This window comes from Hippocampus zosterae, chromosome 11 (genome assembly GCF_025434085.1).
Source record: "Hippocampus zosterae strain Florida chromosome 11, ASM2543408v3, whole genome shotgun sequence".
NCBI classification, from domain to species: domain Eukaryota; kingdom Metazoa; phylum Chordata; class Actinopteri; order Syngnathiformes; family Syngnathidae; genus Hippocampus; species Hippocampus zosterae.
This window is the reverse complement of record NC_067461.1, coordinates 4,643,512-4,662,409: the sequence shown is the minus strand read 5'-3', so window position 1 is coordinate 4,662,409 and position 18,898 is coordinate 4,643,512. Positions and strand designations below refer to the sequence as shown.

Here is an 18,898-nt window from a genome sequence, read left to right as displayed (position 1 = left end):
TTTCTTGTAAAATGACACCTTAGATTTCGGAACTAAATGAAATCAGTTTTTTTGTTTTGTTTTGTTTTTTGGTGCAAAACATAACGTGAAACTAGGATCTATGTTGGCCTCTGTACAGATTAAATGGACGTAGCATTTTTTTCTGGCCCATCGCTTGAGTGCAAACATTTTCTTCAAGATGAAAATTTGCCAGGGTCTATTGATAAGAGCCCATTGATTCCCTTTTGTTCCTTATTTATTTAATGTTTTTTTTAACACACGCTGCTCAATTCAAAGTCCCTCGTTTGAGTGGCAATTCACCTCATGCACATGATCGCTACTTCACAGTAATAAGTCACAAGTAAAGAATAGCGCGTGTTTTTGTTGCAGTCGTTTTGAAGCCGCTACATTCTGTGCTTTTGTCACCTGCTGTTTATTCCCCCTCGTTTTTCTCCTGCTTTTGGTGAATCGCAACGAAATAGGCGCTCATTTCGCCGTTTGGGGAAAAAAACAAAATAAACATGCTGTTATGGGCTTTGTGATTGCGCAATTACAAGACTCTCTATCTTCTCTTCCTTCCCGCCAGGGCTGTAATGGGCTTGGACAGAGAGTCGGACGCGGTCCACATCGAGACGCGGGTCGCCAAAGGCCGTGAGTGACCCCCCCCACCCCCACCCCCCACACTCCTTTGCCTTTTATTCAAAGAGCGAGGGCGCAAGCCGCTCTCCCTGAAGTGCAGTAAAGCAGAATAGGTCCAGCTGACCAAAAACTGCGAGGGGAGGGGGAGGGGGTGAGAGACTTTTAGGGCGTTGATGAATGTTTCTTCTACTTAAAGCGTCCCCCGCGTGTCGCCCTTTCAAAGCCGCATGGCGCTCTAATGCGCAGTCGGTGCAATCGCGAGCTTTGTGTTCATTAGTGGGCGGGCGATGCTCACAAGCCACATGTGGCTTTAATGTTTGTTGTGTGAGACATCGCGACGTTGTTCACGCTGCTGAGCTTTTAATTAGCATCCAGCGCTGAACCCAAACAGCAATCTCGAGAGTATTCTCAGTGTTTTACTTCTGTCTCGCGCACAGAGTCGGAAGCTAACGGCCAATCGGATCGATCACTCGTCACCGTCTGCCGACGCCATTTTGCATAATGCCAAGAAATGGTTTGTTCGTTCAAATCGTAACAGACAATCTCCGGATTGTTCACAATCCTAAATGTTGTTTTTTGAATTCATCGTCTGCACGACAGAATGACGTTTTTCAAAATCTTAACCGAGGCGTTGGAGCCGGCGAGCCGAGCTCACCTTGGGCCCTCTCGTAGCTCCGCCCCTGCCTATACTCCTGCCATCCCCACCCCCCTGCACGCTGGTCACGCAATTACTTTCCCTGAAGACAAAAAAAAAAATTGCAAACGCTATTTATCACTGGGCGGCCCGGTAGTCCAGTGGTTAGCGCGTCGGCTTCACAGTGCAGAGGTACCGGGTTCGATTCCAGCTCCGGCCTCCCTGTGTGGAGTTTGCATGTTCTCCCCGGGCCTGCGTGGGTTTTCTCCGGGTGCTCCGGTTTCCTCCCACATTCCAAAAACATGCGTGGCAGGCTGATTGAACACTCTAAATTGTCCCTAGGTGTGAGTGTGAGCGTGGATGGTTGTTCGTCTATGTGTGCCCTGCGATTGGCTGGCAACCGATTCAGGGTGTCCCCCGCCTACTGCCCCGGAGACAGCTGGGATAGGCTCCAGCACCCCCCGCGACCCTAGTGAGGATCAAGCGGTACGGAAGATGAATGAATGAATGAATGAATGAATATTTATCGCTGCCCAAAGGTGTGTACATCGGCATTTTTAAAGATGCGATGAGCTACAAGCGCATTTTCCTTGGCGTCTCCAGTGCATACAAGCGCAACTTTAGGCTTAAACGTTGGTAATTTACTCCGGATTGATTTCCTTTGCCGTCCCCTTCCCAGGTGCTCAGTACGTGAAGTGCAGAGCCCAGCGCTGCACGGAGGCCAACAGGCAGTACCTCTTCCCGGGACACGTGGACACCAATTCGCTGGTCGTGCAGGATGAATACGTTTTCACTCAGGTCTGCGTGGCGATAAATTACTTTGTCCTTTTTATTGCACTCGGAGGTCATCTTTGCTCCCTTAGTCCCCCACCCCCCATTACCCCCCCCCCCCCTTCTTGTTTTTCTGTTCGCTCTACATGCAATTCTTGCTTTTCCATCAAATCCTCATAATGGCTTCCTGAAACACACCTGTTCCCCGATGTGCGTTTTGATTATTTTTCAACACATCATCAAAGCAGAGAGCATGTTTCCACACACACACACACACACACAAAAAGTATTTGCGACCGGAGAAAGAAGGTGGAAAATGAGGTGTGAATAAAGCGCGCCATTCACTTAACGTTTGACTCCAATTAGACGGCAGCCGTCAAGGCCGTTATTAGAATTAAATTTTCCAAATGACCTCCGCTCTCATTGATTTCCACCCACTGCTGAAGCGCTCTCTTGTTTGTAGCCTTGATGCATTCAGTCACGCGTGTTGTGCTGAAGTGACTTCCCAGCACAATAAGAATCCAGTTTTTGTATCTTTTAGGGACATTTCCCCCCCCCCCCCCCCTCCCGCTCTCATTGAGCCTTTTTTCAAGACCTTGTAAAGTGATTTTTTTCCCATCAATATTGAATTCAAGTTTAAAAACAATGGCTTAAATAAAGTGTGAAAATATGACGAAATGTTTGTAAGACTGATTGGTGGGGCGTTGTCTGGCTAAAACAGCGCCATGTGACGCACACCAATTTTTGGGAGGGATCGAAATGTGTCTTTAAAGCCAATATTTTTAATATCTTTTCTGATTTGCCCAACCAGCACACCATAAACTTTATGTCGTTCTCCTCGAAACCAGATGACTGCCGCAGTACCCAAGATTGACCTGTGAGAGGCAGCATGGTGCCAGAGGGCATCAAAATTGCTGTGTTTTGTGCACCGCTTTTCTAATGAAGTGCTGCCTCCACGAGTGAAAATACAATTTTAGTTAAGACTGCTGGGCACTTTTTTTTCATTTCTAGAAAAACGGCCTAAATTGCTTTTTATCATCGCGCTCTTCCTTTTTTTTCCCCATGTCGACCATTTGTTGACTTTGTTTTTCATTTTTTTAACGTTTAACGTTTAACGTCCATTGGTTAAATTAATTGGCTAAGTGCTGTATTTAGCAAGTCACTGTTTATTCACCATTACGAGATGTTTATTTTGTAAAGAATTGAATATACTGTAATTGTATCATATTGTATTTTTTTTAATCGCGCCATTGATGTAATCTCTTAATTTAAGACGATGTGGCAGCGACAACGCCTGTACCGACAGTGACCCAGTTTCACTTCATTCGCAGACTCGATTGGCACGTCTGCATCCATAAGACCGAAAATAAATAAATAACTATACGACGGCCAGTTTCAGAAACGCTCATTCAATAAAATTGCATTTAGCCGTGATGAGATTGCAAACACGACGCCGCATGTGGCGGGCACCCGCCGACGACTTTCCGGTGACTTTCATTGCCGGGGGGGGCTGTGGGGGAGGGGCGGGGGGTCAGTTGGATTTAACTTGACAAAGAGTAATGAGGTTATCGATTGGGGCTACAACGAAATAAGCAGTCTTCAACACCTGCACACTCCCGCGGGAAGAGAAGGACCGGTCGACTGCAACATCCTCAAAAATGGGGCCTTCGAAAAAGGCAACTCATTGATTTTCGATAGATTATTCCATTAGAGCGCTAATGTAGTGTGTAGGGGGGACAAACACCATCCTTCTAGTTGATTGGAAAATAAGCAAGCGGGTTGGCGTTGGCCTGTGCCTCTAAGTGGATGGGAAAGTGCGAGTGCATTAAGGTCCTCCAGACGCGCCGTTGATAAAGTCAACATCATTTCCAACGCCTCTTATCTCGGTACTAATTGAGATAATGACGAGCGTTTTTGTTGTGCTTGCGATTCGGGCATGCTCTCCACACGGCGCGGAGTGTTTTGGAGAGGCGGTCATGAATTGAGAAATAAATACAGTACACCTCCTCCAGGAGACGCCTTCCATACGGCGTCCTTGTTTTGCGGCGTCTCTCGGGTGCCTGTAGGAAAAAAACGAAAAAGCCTCACGTCCCATTTCAACTTTTTTTTTTTTCTCAAACAGCCTCCATAGAAATAAATACAAAGTCGTGTTCATGTTATGTCAGGTTACCCAGTGAAGACATGAATAGCGCTGCTGTCAAAAGTTTAGCGACGCGACGGTTGCCCCAGTTGTTATTGACACGTTGAAAGCATCGGCGTCGTATTTAGCCGTTGGAGCGAGTGCTCCCTCTCCTTCCGCCACTCCAACTGTCAAAACTGCAAGTCTCTCCCCGGCTCAAAGGCACATTTTCTGAACCCTCGTTGCGCTCTTTCCGCGGGGTTTGTCACTTTCCGCTAGCAAAGCCACGGAGGCGTCCTCACGTTGCACTCTCGCCTTTGTTACGCTCTCTACGGCTTCCTGTGGGGGAAATATTGACAATTTTATTCCTCCCATAGGGCTGTACTACACTCTGAGGTTCAACAGACAAGAAAAAAATTGCTTAAACACGATTAAACATATATTATGCTTTTTTTGCCCCCCCAAACCCCCAAAATATGAGTTTCCCTATTTCTTAAAGATCCTCTGAATTGAAAATTACTTCCAAAAACACCACAGAAAACAATGTTCTGAACAATCCTGCCAAATTAAAAAAAAAGAAAAATAGCTCATTTAAAAAAAAAAAAAAAAAAAAGGGGCGGCCCGGTAGTCCAGTGGTTAGCACGTCGGCTTCACAGTGCAGAGGTACCGGGTTCGATTCCAGCTCCGGCCTCCCTGTGTGGAGTTTGCATGTTCTCCCCGGGCCTGCGTGGGTTTTCTCCGGGTGCTCCGGTTTCCTCCCACATTCCAAAAACATGCGTGGCAGGCTGATTGGACGCTCTAAATTGTCCCTAGGTGTGAGTGTGGGCGTGGATGGTTGTTCGTCTCTGTGTGCCCTGCGATTGGCTGGCAACCGATTCAGGGTGTCCCCTGCCTACTGCCCGAAGACAGCTGGGATAGGCTCCAGCACCCCCCGCGACCCTAGTGAGGATCTAGCGGCTTGGAAGATGAATGAATGAGCTCATTAAAAAATGAATTTTCAAAATCACAAAATAAAAAAATCAAGTCCACTCAATGAGCTGAAACCACGCCCCCATTCAACTGTCAACCGTCAAAAATTGGGAAAATGGTTGTTATCTCGTGGTTATCTCTTCCTTTCGCCAACACATAACTACATGTTTGGGCCTCGACATTATATCCACTTAAAGCCTGGTGGCTGGAAAATATCACGTCATCATTGCCGGGCTATTCCGAGCGATAACAACTAGGCACTCTAAAGCGAACTCGGCATCCTGCAGCCTTTGTCTAAATAATAGCAATCAAGTCAGACTTAAAAAAAAAAAAAAGAGAGAGAAAAATTCTGGTTTTCTCCACTCTTCCACCTTTCTCTGCATGTCAGGTGTGCACTCGCGAACTACGACGGGGCCCTCTAAATCTGCCACGCCAGCCGACTATCCCAAGGCGAGATGTATTTTCGCCGGGGCAGGCAGAGCAGCCTGCAATCGTGTCAGATAATCACTTACGCATCCGGAAGGCGCTACTCATGCTGTGGCCATATTTTAGCCACGCCCAAAACCCAATTTTTGTATCACCATTTCCCAAGAAGCTGTTGGATCTTTTTTCACTCTCAATTCCTACGCCACATTTTGTGACACTACCCAAGGTCCTTTTTGAATTGAGAAACACTCTTCCACTCATGCGGGAACGGGTGAGTTTTGATTTCATGGTGTGATGAACTCATTTTTTTTTTTTTGCTTTTCATGACCAAGGTAACCAAGTCGGGCCGAGCCAGCTACTTTGTGTCCTACATGAGAGAAGCGTTCAAGCGCATGCAGTTACCCAAGTATTGTCTGCCCAAGGTAAGTGTCAACAAGCATTTTCTGTATATTATATATTCTGGACATCTGCTCGAATCATCTTTTGGGTTCAATGTCCACCTAATTCTTCTAAAATTAATTTGAGGCTTGAGCAAAAAAAAAACCAAACTACCCTATAAGCATAGATCAAATGAAGATCTAGCTGAACTTTTACAACGACATCAAAAATGTTTCTTTTCCATTAGTGCTACGTGCACAGAAGGATGAATATATTTGATTTTATTTATTTTTATTTAAAGTGCCATTACCAGAATGTGATTTCAAGTTGCATTTTGCGCTGACAATATTCAAAAAGCACAAACTGTTACCTTCAAGGGGCTACGTTTGAGCTTTTAAGGGATGTTTTGTCAGCTCGAGCTCTTTCGCTGTCTTTAAAGCAGATTTCTACGACATACCAAAACAATAGAAATGTTTAAATATCTTAAAGTAAACAGACTTGTGAGTTCATATATGGGAAAGAAATAACGTAAAATAGGCGGCCCGGTAGTCCAGTGGTTAGCACGTGGGCTTCACAGTGCAGAGGTACCGGGTTCGATTCCAGCTCCGGCCTCCCTGTGTGGAGTTTGCATGTTCTCCCCGGGCCTGCGTGGGTTTTCTCCGGGTGCTCCGGTTTCCTCCCACATTCCAAAAACATGCGTGGCAGGCTGATTGAACGCTCTGAATTGTGAGTGTGTATGGTTGTTCGTTTCTGTGTGCCCTGCGATTGGCTGGCAACCGATTCAGAGTGTCCCCCGCCTACTGCCCGGAGACAGCTGGGATTGGCTCCAGCACCCCCCGCGACCCTAGTGAGGATCAAGCGGTTCGGAAGATGAATGAATGAATGAATGAATGAAAGTAAACAGACTTGCGAGTTCATATATGGGAAAGAAATAACGTAAAATACGCAGTTGTGTACATAAGAGTGCAACCTCCGTTACGATGAGATGCCACAGATGAGGGCTTTGGATCCCCCCCCCCCAAAAAAATAACACATTTGAACAACTAGCGCCTGATTAAAAAACAGCCAGTAGATACGACGATTTTGAGGGTCTGCGCTTTCCACGTTGCTAAGCTAATGTCTCTGCTTTTTATTACCTTTGATGGGATGGCCAACACGGCCACTACAGAGTCACGTTTTGGGTTTTTGTTTTTTTGTCTAGACAGAAACATGTGGCCACTCTGTCTGTTGAGGTCGGCCAATTCGGAAAGTAATAAACGTTTGAAAGGTAGCATACAAAAGGAGCATTTCGAGTGAAATGGACTCTGTTGGCGGGTGCGGGGTCTCCCGGTTGTGCGTCCGCTGACTCACATCCCGCTGTATTTTCATTTTGTAATCAGTCTCCATGACAACATTGAATCCCCTTCCCTAGTTCAAATGTATCAATTGGGATATGATTGTGCTAATGCAGCTAATGCTAAGATGTGTGCCGTCACCCTGTGGCCTCGTCGTCCAGGACATGCATATCATCAGCACAGATGAGAAGCAGGTGCTTGCCGCCGTCCAGGAATGGAACCAGAACCACACCTACAGCCTCTACATCTCCGACTCGCCCGGTGTCTACTTCACTCTCTCGCTGGAAAACCTCAGGACCACCAGGGGACCCACTGGTAACCTGCTGGTCGACTTCTACACGGTAGTGACTTTGCCTGCTTATTTCTTTCCCTATCCCGGAATACGAGAACCGCTACTTTCATTTTAATATCATTATTTTACACTGGCGTGACATGCAGTTGGGATTTAATGTCTTTAACGTACATAATCCACTTTTTTTAATACAAAAACTATGACGCCACGCTCAGACATTGTGATATCGGTACTTACGCACTACTCGTTTGTCATTGATTTCCTGCCGGCACAATTGCGGGAATAAATGCGACCGTCTCAAAAAAAAAAAAAAAAGGAAAAAAAGAAAAAATAAAGAAAAAAGATGAAGAGCGGTGTGTTGTTCTTTTACACCAGTCGATAAAGTTGGCTAGAAAAAGGGTAACTTGTCAAAGACAAGACAATGGTTTTGTTGTTTGCTCCTTAAGTCATTCACTCCCAAAGACAGATTTCAATATCTTTTCAGACGCCACACAATCAATCCCAAGTACTTCTTTATATATTCTTTTTCCAATTCTTTTCAAGACTGAGTCTGAAAATGGCTGGTCCTAAAATCTTAAGTCATACGCAGAGACTAATGGTATGCAGTTATTGAGGACTCAGAACACAACATAATAGGATGTTCCTCGTGTCAGCATTCGTGTTTATTTTTATGTTTTGAAAATACCGCAGTTTTCATGCGGGTCATATCATTATTTATCCGTCACACCTTCAAGGCCGTTCCCTGAAACTATTGTCTGACGTTAAACCGATCCGTGGGACAAAAAAGGTTGGGGACTGCTCACGTAAAGGATAATAGCTCTGATACACAGATTTCAAACTCAAGGCCCGGGGGCCAGATCTGGCCCGCCACATCATTTGTTGTGGCCCGCATGTCAACTTCCATGATGCTCTAAAATCTTGACCAACATTTTAAATTCTCTGATGTAATAAATAAGAGACATATTGCCAGCATTGTCTTGTTACCAAGCCTCTCATTACAGTAATTTAAGCAATAGTTGAATAATCCATTGACTTTTTTATATGGGTTCAGTCATAACGGCTCTCCAAGGGAAACCGTAACTAACATGTGGCCCACCACAAAAACAGGTTTGACACCCCTGCTCTCATATGTAAACCTAAAAATTTTTTTTAAAAATAAATAAAAATTAACTCAATTCACTCACATGATGGATGTCTTCTTTTGCATTGGAACATGTGATTTTAAAAACGTATCTTGAAATGCGAGAGCATGATGTTGTGTGGCTGGCCAGGTGGAGGGCATCAACGGCATGTATCTGGCCAACAAGCTGGTGGACCACCGCGTCAAGACCTTCATCACCTTCAACAAAGGACAAACCTGGGCCCTGCTGCCGGCGCCCGCCGCCGACGCGGCCGGGAGCAACATCCACTGCGTTCGGGTGAGCCGACGGACGTACACACCCGTCTACGGCGGGCGGCGGCTCGCCATGCGTATTCATGCGACGCACGTTTCGACCTCATCGGCCTCGCTTTGGAATGCTCTTTGATTTACGGCCCAAATTTGCACAAAGGCCGGCCGCGGGCACTTTGCCTTCGCCGTTGCCAGCCTCCCTACATGACAAACGGGGAGTCTCGGGCACTGGAATAGTTTTATTATCCGTGTAAGTCACGCCGTGTCATTAGGTGTAGTTTCAGTGGGGGGCAGACTTTCCATTAACCTGCGTGACTTCAATTCACCAAATGTAGCCGAGCCAGGCTAATGAATGTTAGATTACACTGAATTATATTACGTAGATGTGTTGTCAGTGAGTCAGCAGGTGAGATTTGCAACTTATTTCCTCACTATATGTCAGACTCCGGTTATTAAAATCGGATTGCCTTTCCTTTCCCGTGCGATGTTCAACAGTTCGGTCATGAGCTATGGTGGATCTAAAAAAAATAAATAAATGTTGGCTTGTTTTCATACCCCACTTGCTGGGTAGCCGTGGGTTCTGAGCTGATTGGGTTACTTTTGACCCCCAGGTTGGGTTAATTTTCTTGACCAAGTAGATTGGATTGAAGGATGCTCTCAATAAACACGTGGGTCAAAAAGGGACAGACTCAACTTTTTGGGTTATTTATGGAAATGGAAATATTGATGCGGCCCAGTGGTCGAGTGGCTCGCGCGTCGACCTCACAGTGCAGAGGTACCGGGTTCGATCCCATCTCTGGCTTTCCTGTGTGGAGTGTGCATGTTCTCCTCGTGCCTGTGTGGGTTTTCTCCAAGTACTCTGGTGTCCTCCCACATTCCAAAAACATGAATGGCGGGTTAATGGGGCACTCCAAATTGTTCCAAAGTGTGATTGTTAGCGCAAATTGTTGTTTGTCTATGTGTGCCTTTCGATTGACTGGCAGCCAGTTTAGGGTGTTCCCCGAGTACTGCCCGAAAACGGCTTGGATAGGCTCCAGCACGACTGCAACCCCCGTGAGGATAAGCCAATAATTTTCTGAGAGGGGACAGACAAAGAGAAACGCCCTCTGATAACAACAATGTAACGGTGACAACAATGTTACAACCGTATTATTGGGCGTAGTCTCAGTATTTCTATGTTTGACACATACACAAAACACACTGTATTATTGGGCGCAGCCAGGCATGGTAAAACATACGCCAGCTTGAATATATGGCATGCATGCACGCACGCTACAACCACGTTTTTAAAAAGGCAACGGAAGCAAAACTGAGTTCGGTTGTACTTTATTTAGCCATTTTACAATGTACCCACGTTTTTTTCTTCACCTCTTACACGCTCACTCGTCACTCATTGGCGACTGGTACCTGCTAGGGGCGTGCCTTGAGCGTCCTCTTATACGCCCACCCTTCACTCATTGGCGACTGATACCTGCTAGGGGCGTGCCTAAAGCGTCCACTTACACGCCCACACTTCACTCATTGGCGACTGGTACCTGCTCGGACGTGCCAATAAAGTCCTATTACACGCCCACCCTTCACTCATTGGCGGACTTCCGCATGCCTGTCGTCACTCACTCCGCCTTTTCTCTATATAAACAGCGTGTCGGCCAGAAGGGCTCTCAGTCATGCTTTGAAACTCGGCTCATACATATTACACTCTGCATTAGAAGGCGTCCTGTCCATTTTGGAGAAATTTTGAGACTTTTATTAAAAGTCTTTTAATGGCGCCCTGTCGTCGTGAAAATACGGTAATTGTATCCCACCTCGAGAACCCAACAAATCAATATTTTGTGTGTGCGCACAGAAGACGGAAAAAAGGTTCTTTTTCAATTGACCTTTTTGCTCATTAGCTTAGCGTCATTAGCTTAGTTAGCGCCACAGCCCATTAGTCGCATAATGTTAGCATTTTGTATAACAGGGTGCTATTATTTGACCGCTAATTTTGACTTCAAAATGGCGCCGCGAGAGTGGCTGCCTTTCCAGTAGCCCCTATATTTGGTTGTTCTACTTCTTCCTTTCATAACTTTGCTGCTGTGAATTGGGAATTTCTCCATTGCGAGACTAATAAAGGTTTACTTATCTTAATGATGCCAAATTGCATATTATAGCACACGCGAAGCTGGGCGACTTGTATGTTTCTAAACAATTCAACAGATCCAGCAGCTGACTGATCCAGTTCCTTTATAACGTACCTTATTTTCATAAAAAAAATCATATATATATATAATATACTCTATATATATAATATATTATTTTCAAAATTCTAAAATGTACCATCAATGCCAGAGCAATCTTTGCCCTCTGTACTTAATTGTGATCTCTTTTGGCCTGAAAGAGCAGTCAAAAGGTTGTAAACAACTTTAAAAATTAAGATATCCTTTATTTTTCACACACTGGGGAAATTTACAGCCTACAGCAGCAAGAATGTGGGTAGAAAGAAGAAAAAACAATTACTTTGCTTCTGTACAGTAATTATGTTAACACAAAAAAATGGCAAAAGCAATCTGCATTACAAAGGAGTTTTCCGTGTCAAAGATATGTTTCACGCACCACAAAAAAAAATAAATCTGAGCTATAGCTGTGCCGCGGTTGGTTACATATGTTGCGCGCATCATCCGCGACGTGCCATACTGCATCTCCCCCTGGGCTTTATTTCACATTCGTACTGACCTCTGACCCCTCCCTCGCTCCCTTGCGCACCGCCTACCTCAACCTTGGTGGTCTTATTGGTGTTCTCCAATGTGCTGCAAAAGGAGTGGAAATGATTTTCCATTACCAAGCGTCTCATCCTCGGAGACTTTAATTACACGCTTCTTTGCGTAAGAAAAAAAGAAAGAAAAATTAAATACCTTCTATTTCCTCTTTCTTTTCTGGGAAACAACGAATGCGTCATTTGTTTCTTCCTTGGAAAATGGGAGCACTTTTCTCTCGTGATGAAGGCACGGCCGCTTCCGATTGATTCCGGAATAAATGACACATAATTACATCCGTATGTGATGTAATGCTATTTTTTAAAATGTATTCCTTTTGTCGACAGCCTTTCTGTTCGCTGCATCTCCACCTCGAGATGTCTGAGAATCCCTACATGTCCGGACCCATCACCAGCAAAAAGTCCGTCCCAGGCATCATCGTTGCGACAGGTGTGCTCTTTTGTCATTGTCATTAATTGATTTGGAACATGTTATGATGATGTATAACATCCACTTTTTGTTGCTATTTGCGAATATCTGCAAATAATTGGGGTCCATTGGAAATGAATTGAGGAAAAAGACACTTTTTAAAATCCCAAACATATTCCACCGCCAAGAAACATGAAAAAAAACAAAAAACGGCACCCCCCCCCCCAAAAAAATTAAGGGAAAATTGGGAAAATGAATCCATTTGCATCGGGTTCACCGTATTATCCATGTGCTGTCAAAAATCAATAACCTGTGAGTATTTTATTTAACCTCGTCTCCCCACTTTCCCAATAAAATCATAAAACTGTCAAAGATCGAAGGGTCAAATGATTTATAGCTGCAATGAATTCATTATGAATAAATAAATAAAAAACACAGCTGACAAATAAAATGGACGCCAAGAAGGCATTTTTTAATTCCTCAGTCTTGAAATAGAACAGGGAGATTCCTTACATTCCTGCGAATTTTAGCTATGGATGACATTTGACATCACTTGAACTGATCTTTGATCTTTGCAAATAATACTCTTCAGCCTTGGACAAACGTGTGATTGATGCTACACCGCTACCCACCCACTTTGCCATTATAACACTAAAACTGCCAATGGTCAAATGGGAGAAATGATTCATAACTGTGATTTAAAAAAAAAGCATGTGTAACAAATAAAACAAACAAACAACCAAACGGAAGATACAAAAGGTTGTAACATTTACACCATGGTAAGTCGTTCAAATAATATACTGTTCATCTGATTGGAAAAGTCAAAGACATGTCAATCTGCCAACAATTACAAGTAGATTTTCGTTCACCATCTGTCCTGGCACAAGTGGCTCCTTGGGGGAGTTTCGGTTTTAACTCTCATAAAGCAATTGGGGTTGTTATTTTTTTGGTTTTTGTTTAAAAAGTGATTTATAGAAGTAAGTCACGTTTGACTGAAGTAGAACGGGTGAATTCTTGGTCTGGAATCGAACCCGGTACCTCTGCCCTCTGAGGTCGACGCGCTAACCACTCGAGCACCGGCCTTCCGATGACTCAATATTGTAATGCAAAACTTAACAGAGATGGAAAGTTGATATAACGTCCTGGTTATATTCCCACAGCTTGACCATGTCCTCCTTTCCGTGCTATTTTTAAAAATGCAAATTTTGCGCGCGTTAAGCACACACGTGCACATTTGCCCTACGCAGCCCACCAGAGGCCAAGGTGCACACAACAGAAGCAGCGCGTATACTGTACCTTCAGGGCAAGTGGAATAAGATTATTGAATGTGTATGAGAAGAAACGACAACTCAACTCAACTTTATTTATCTATAGGGCACTTTAAAAAAAAAAAGCACAGCTGGAACACAAAATAATCACGATCCAACATAAAACACAATAAATGGTAATGATAATAATGATGATAATTCTAAATACTTGGTGTTATTTTGCGATGCATTTTCACTTAAGTTTTATATACAATGAGTTTTATTTGAGTCTGAATGAATTGAAATGAATGAAATTTTTCTTCCAATTTTCCTCCATTTAAAACTGTAAATGTTCAAACTGTGCAGAATGTGACAATGGCTTCCAATATTGGTCAATATACTTTACACACCGCCTCCTTTTGCCTTCAAGCTTAACAGTTGACATGAAGTTCCATTAATGGGTCTTCTGTTGGCGAATGACAAAGATTCACCAAATAATTCCACATTTTATCAGTTGATGCTGCATTTAGTATCTTGTGTCTTCTTCCTGTGTGAAATTACCATTCCCTCCCCCGAACCCCTTTCAACTAGGCAATATTGGAACGGAATTGTCCTCCACCAACCATGGCATGTTCATAACGTCCGATGCAGGAAATAGCTGGCGTCAGGTGGGCGTGCGCACCCGAATGCGCGTCTCGTTGAAAGAATAAATGTTTTGTCTTGTCGCATGACGGTTGCTTTCCCTTCTTCGTGTGTAGATATTTGATGAAGAACACAACATTTGGTTCCTGGACAACGGAGGAGCTTTGCTGGCGGTGCTGCGCGCGCCCACGCCGATTCGACACTTGTGGTGCGTACAGCGATAACGCCGCAGTACGATCGAAACGCCGGCATTGACTTTCTATTTTGTTTGTCCTACATATTACTCCAAATCCACCAAAATATTTTTTGGGGGCCTGCCCATGTTGTAGAATGACCGGTAAAAGTCCCAGTGTAAGCGCAAACCAAGACATGAGTGCCATCTAGTGGTGAATGGTGATATTGTAACTTAATTTTTTCCCCCCCTCATTTACCGCCAGTTTTTCACGGAAAATGTTTAATGATAATCAACATTTTTGGGGGATTTGTTTAAAAAAATAAAAAATAAAAACATCCAGCGACGCGGTTGCGTGTCAAACTGATCTTGCACTTCACAAGTCGTTCTAGTTGCATACAGATATCAACTGGTGTGCACTTTTGCCTCACGATTGTGCAGTTCTCCAACTAAAATAGCAAAGCTGTTCGACCAGTGCAAAAACTCATCGGACAGTTGTTCTACCAGTGCGGTTCAGGCGCTCTATTTGTGTGCCTCATTGTCTTAGGAACGACAACAAATCATGTTCTAGTGCACAGACCTGAAGCTATTGAATATCGAATAAATGCTTTCCAGTTGGCTGCTCCTTAACTGTCCAAATTATTTCCAGCAGCGACGAGTCGGTTGCAGGCAGCCGCCCGCGCTGGCATTTGCGATGCCCTAGGTGCTTTTATGGAAATCTGACGTACAGCAAGGTGGAAACGGAAGGGCTGAGAACAACCTCCTCAGTCGCTCACGTAGCGGCTACTTTGTAACGCCGTTTTGCTTTGGCGTCCTCGCGCTCGCCAGCCACCCCGCCGCCCCCCTCGTCCGCCCCTCCCCCTCATCAAAAGTGATAAAGCTGCTCATGAGGTGATTTCCACAGCGGCCCAAATCTATTTCCAGTGCTCCAACCCGAGCCATCTCGCTCTTTGCGGGCGTTTTATGACTTCTATGCGGGAGTCACATTTATCTTTTAGTTTTTTGGCTGTCCCGAAACGTTCTCACCTTGGGTAGCATCCGAAGTGCTTAATTTGTGCTATATAAAACAAACGCAACAAAGGGGGCTGATCATGTTACACGTCACGCTCTTTTCTCTTGTTTGATGATCTACTCGTAAACGTGTCACTCTATTGTCATCGTGAAGGATCAGCCTGGATGAAGGCAAGAAGTGGGACCGTCACACGTTCTCCCTGACGCCTTTCTACGTGGACGGAGTCCTGATGGAGTCGGAATCGGACAATCACATTATCACGTGAGCAGGGGGAAGTTTTGTCAGATGGGAACTAAGAATCAGAGGGCAAGACATGGCCTTCACACCAACCTCAATTTATCTATTGCGGGCTCGAGCTTACTTGATTTTCACCGATGAATGTTTTAGCACTCCTAATTTTTACTACCAAAACAGGATTACTCAACCTAACTATTTTCACTCTTTATGGACTAAAATAAAATAAAATTTAGGCAACATGAGCGTGGCTCCCACACAGTGAGTTGAAAAGTATTACAACACTTCTTGGACAATTAAGCATTTGAGAGTGTTCATAGATTTGTTCCTCAACCACTTTTAAATATTTCAAATCATGAGTAATGCTTAAGAAATAACAGACAATTAATTAAATGTGTGTGAAAGACCAATAAAGTAACAATATATGAAGTTGAACATTTTGGAATTCTGCCCGACAGCGATGATTTGCAACATGTACTGTATGTCGGCGCAAATAAGATAAAGTAACAATTTTTTGGGACATATTTAATAGTGAGTCGATGGTTGAAGCATAATGCACTGTTTTACTTTCTCGTATTTTTAACATTTCATCCAGAACAGTAACTTGGATGTACGAATAGGACGTGTGCAACAGCCCGCCTTTTGTATTACCAAAAGGGACTGTTTTATGACCTCGTTTTATTTCAGATTTAAAACGGAGTCATGATTTGATTGAACGATTCATTAAAAAAAAAGTGCTTAGACGTAAACTTGTCTCCCAGGCTTATTGTCTGCCTGACTTCTTATGGGGCAGTGGAGCCCCGTGAAGTCTGCCTAGCAACAAAGCAGCCATGAGAGCAGGAAAAACAATCAGAGCGGTTCTGGTCATCTATGCGTACAACGCACACAAAACTCCTGAGACTCTTTTGGCACGCTTGACTCAAAGCATGCTCAAATGCATTTTGAACAATTTTCAAGCAATTCTTCACAAAAGGATTTTTTTTTTTTTTGCGCATGATCCCTTAGTTTCTTTGGACACTTCAGCCATCGGTCCGAGTGGCAGCTGATGAAAATCGACTACAAGGGCCTGTTCAGTCAGAGATGCATGGACGGAGATTATCAGACGTGGACTCTGCACAACAAGGTAACGGGAAGACATCTATTTTCGACGTTTTTTTGTTTGTTTCTTTGTTTGTTTTTTATAAAAGTTCAGTAGGAGAAGGTAATTCAGTGAAGAACGGCAAGATTGAGAGACAATACAAAAAAGAAAACAAAATACATGACCGCTCCCACAGTGTCGCAGCCCTCCCTCTTGGAAATCCACCGGAATGCGCTCATCTGCAAAACGACCAACATTGGGTCTTACCCGCCCCAACGCAAGATTTACACTGGCCACTAAAATGCATTTTAAAAAACACTTTTGAAAGTCTTCTTTGTTTTTTCACCTTCACAGTTTCCAAATAAAATTGCAGTTGGAATATTTTCTGAATCCCCAATTTACCTGTCAACTATGACCAAAAAGAAAAAAAAAATCTATTGATGCCACAGAATGTCTTTCTGTTTTTTTTTGTGTGCCACACCTTTTTTTTTTGTTTTTTTGCTGTGTTTGTGTTTTCATTCAAAGGGTGAGCTGTGCGTGATGGGCGAGAAGCAGATTTTCATGAAGCGCAGGCCCGGAAACCCCTGCATGCTGTCCCAGGACTATTCTAGGATCTATTCATCCGAGCCATGCCAATGCACCGCCTACGACTTTGAATGGTGACTACCGCTAAACACTTCCAAATGTTCCAAACGCTAATTGCTCCGCTGACATGTTTACAAAGAGACTCTGTTATCAAGTGGACATTTAATTAAAGACGCGGAACCGTTTGCATGCATTAATACAGTATCGGGTTCCGAGAGTAGCAAATACGACTGCGTTCTTTGAATCTAATTATAGTGAGGACTTTTCATCCGCTGCGATTTGCAAAAAGCGTATCTGAATTCAATTAATAATGGATTGCTCAATTAATTTTAAATGTCTGTCAGATATTCTGTTTGATCACGCTTGTCTGACAATCTTGTCGCTATTTATGGCAGTAAAATATGCCGCCATGGAACAGTTATAAAAGCTTCCTTGTGAAGTTTGGATGATTTGGTAGCCTGGTGGATCTGAGAAAAGTCCCTGTGTTTTATTTTTTGTTTTGTTTTGTTTTTGTGTGTGCGTGCAGCGACTACGGTTGGGAACGTCGCAGCGATGGGAAGTGCTCCCCTGCTTTTTGGTTTGATCCCAATGGGGTGGCCAAAAGTTGCAGCGCGGGCCAGAGTTTCCTCAACAGCACCGGGTAAGTCGAGAACTTTGGTTGGAATACTTAGCAGGGGCAAAAATGTGCAAAAAAAAAGTGTTCCTGGTGAATTACCAAATGTTAACTACTCGGTTATTTTATGTCGTTGTTTTAGTAGCACATGTAGTTGTGCTACTAGCATGTCTCATTTGGTCGATGAGTGTGCAATGGTTAAAAAAAATGCATAAAAAAAGTGGTCATGGATTGGGCACAAGTTTATCATCTTTGCTTTCTTAGGTATCGCAAGGTTTTGTCCAATAATTGCAAAGAGGTCGGGACGAACGTGTACTCGCCCAGGCGCCAGGGATGTCGCCCTACACCGCCCCGAGGCCTCCGCTTGACCACCGGCGGCGGCGAGCTCAGTGCCCTCGTCGGAAGCAACGTGACGTTCGTGGTGCATCTGCAAGACGTAAGTCGCTGTTTGCTGACTAAATTCCTTTCACATCTATTCTACTACTCGGTATTTAATCTAACCTAGCAGCTAATCATCAACCGTTTGTAAAAATATTACTAAATACTGTATACGATTCCGTTGCAGAAAATAATCCTGTAATAATTACTGGGTTTCGACAATTTTTTTTTTTAAAGAAAATGATGCAAAAGAACCTCAACCTCTTTCTGAGGCCTTAGGTGCCCGACAAGGTGCCTGACATAAAATACAAGAGGTACAAACAAAGCCGTAATAGAATTGAAAGTTTTGTATTGAAAGAGAATTTACACAATGACAACAATCACCTCTTCCGAAGAATCCCACATTTTTCAAAATGCCAGAAATCAATCACCTGCAGCGGCGCAACATGCATCTGTTGCTGCAATGCAGAATCCCAGCCAAGGGGGCGCCAGAAGTTGCGTGTTGACGCGTGAACTGTAGAAAGCTGCGGTGACGTGTTGGGTGTTGTCTCATGTTTGCCGTGTTTGTCAAGTGTGTTGACACGTTCTAATTGCCGTGCGCAAGCTAATTAGTATCTGTGATTAGCATCGCTAATTAGCCATAGGCACACTGTGGCTTGGAACGAGGTGTTTTGAGTTAATCAGGTCAAGTCAGAGCCGCTATTGAAAGCTAGCGTAACTTGTGTAGCTAGTATAAAGTGGCATCTCAAAATACGCACGAAGGTTGCTCAGCCGTTTAATAGCTTCACGCGTGTTTGGACTGATGTCGGGTTGCTGTTATTTGATTCGCCATACGTGCCCACTTA

General features: G+C 44.0%; 1 protein-coding gene across 2 annotated transcripts in view; it reads left to right on the top strand.

Moving 5' to 3' along the window:
* Positions 1-18,898, top strand: part of sorcs3b (sortilin related VPS10 domain containing receptor 3b) — a 63,576-nt gene that overhangs the window by 32,640 nt on the left and 12,038 nt on the right. For both annotated transcript variants that reach the window (XM_052079395.1, XM_052079394.1), the window contains 13 exons: positions 566-630; positions 1,932-2,050; positions 5,870-5,959; positions 7,411-7,590; positions 8,813-8,959; positions 12,011-12,113; positions 13,931-14,007; positions 14,098-14,189; positions 15,319-15,426; positions 16,405-16,522; positions 17,003-17,136; positions 17,589-17,702; positions 17,940-18,111. In XM_052079395.1, the coding sequence (XP_051935355.1) occupies positions 566-630; positions 1,932-2,050; positions 5,870-5,959; positions 7,411-7,590; positions 8,813-8,959; positions 12,011-12,113; positions 13,931-14,007; positions 14,098-14,189; positions 15,319-15,426; positions 16,405-16,522; positions 17,003-17,136; positions 17,589-17,702; positions 17,940-18,111 (1,519 nt within the window). The remainder of the gene's footprint in view (positions 1-565; positions 631-1,931; positions 2,051-5,869; positions 5,960-7,410; positions 7,591-8,812; positions 8,960-12,010; positions 12,114-13,930; positions 14,008-14,097; positions 14,190-15,318; positions 15,427-16,404; positions 16,523-17,002; positions 17,137-17,588; positions 17,703-17,939; positions 18,112-18,898) is intronic.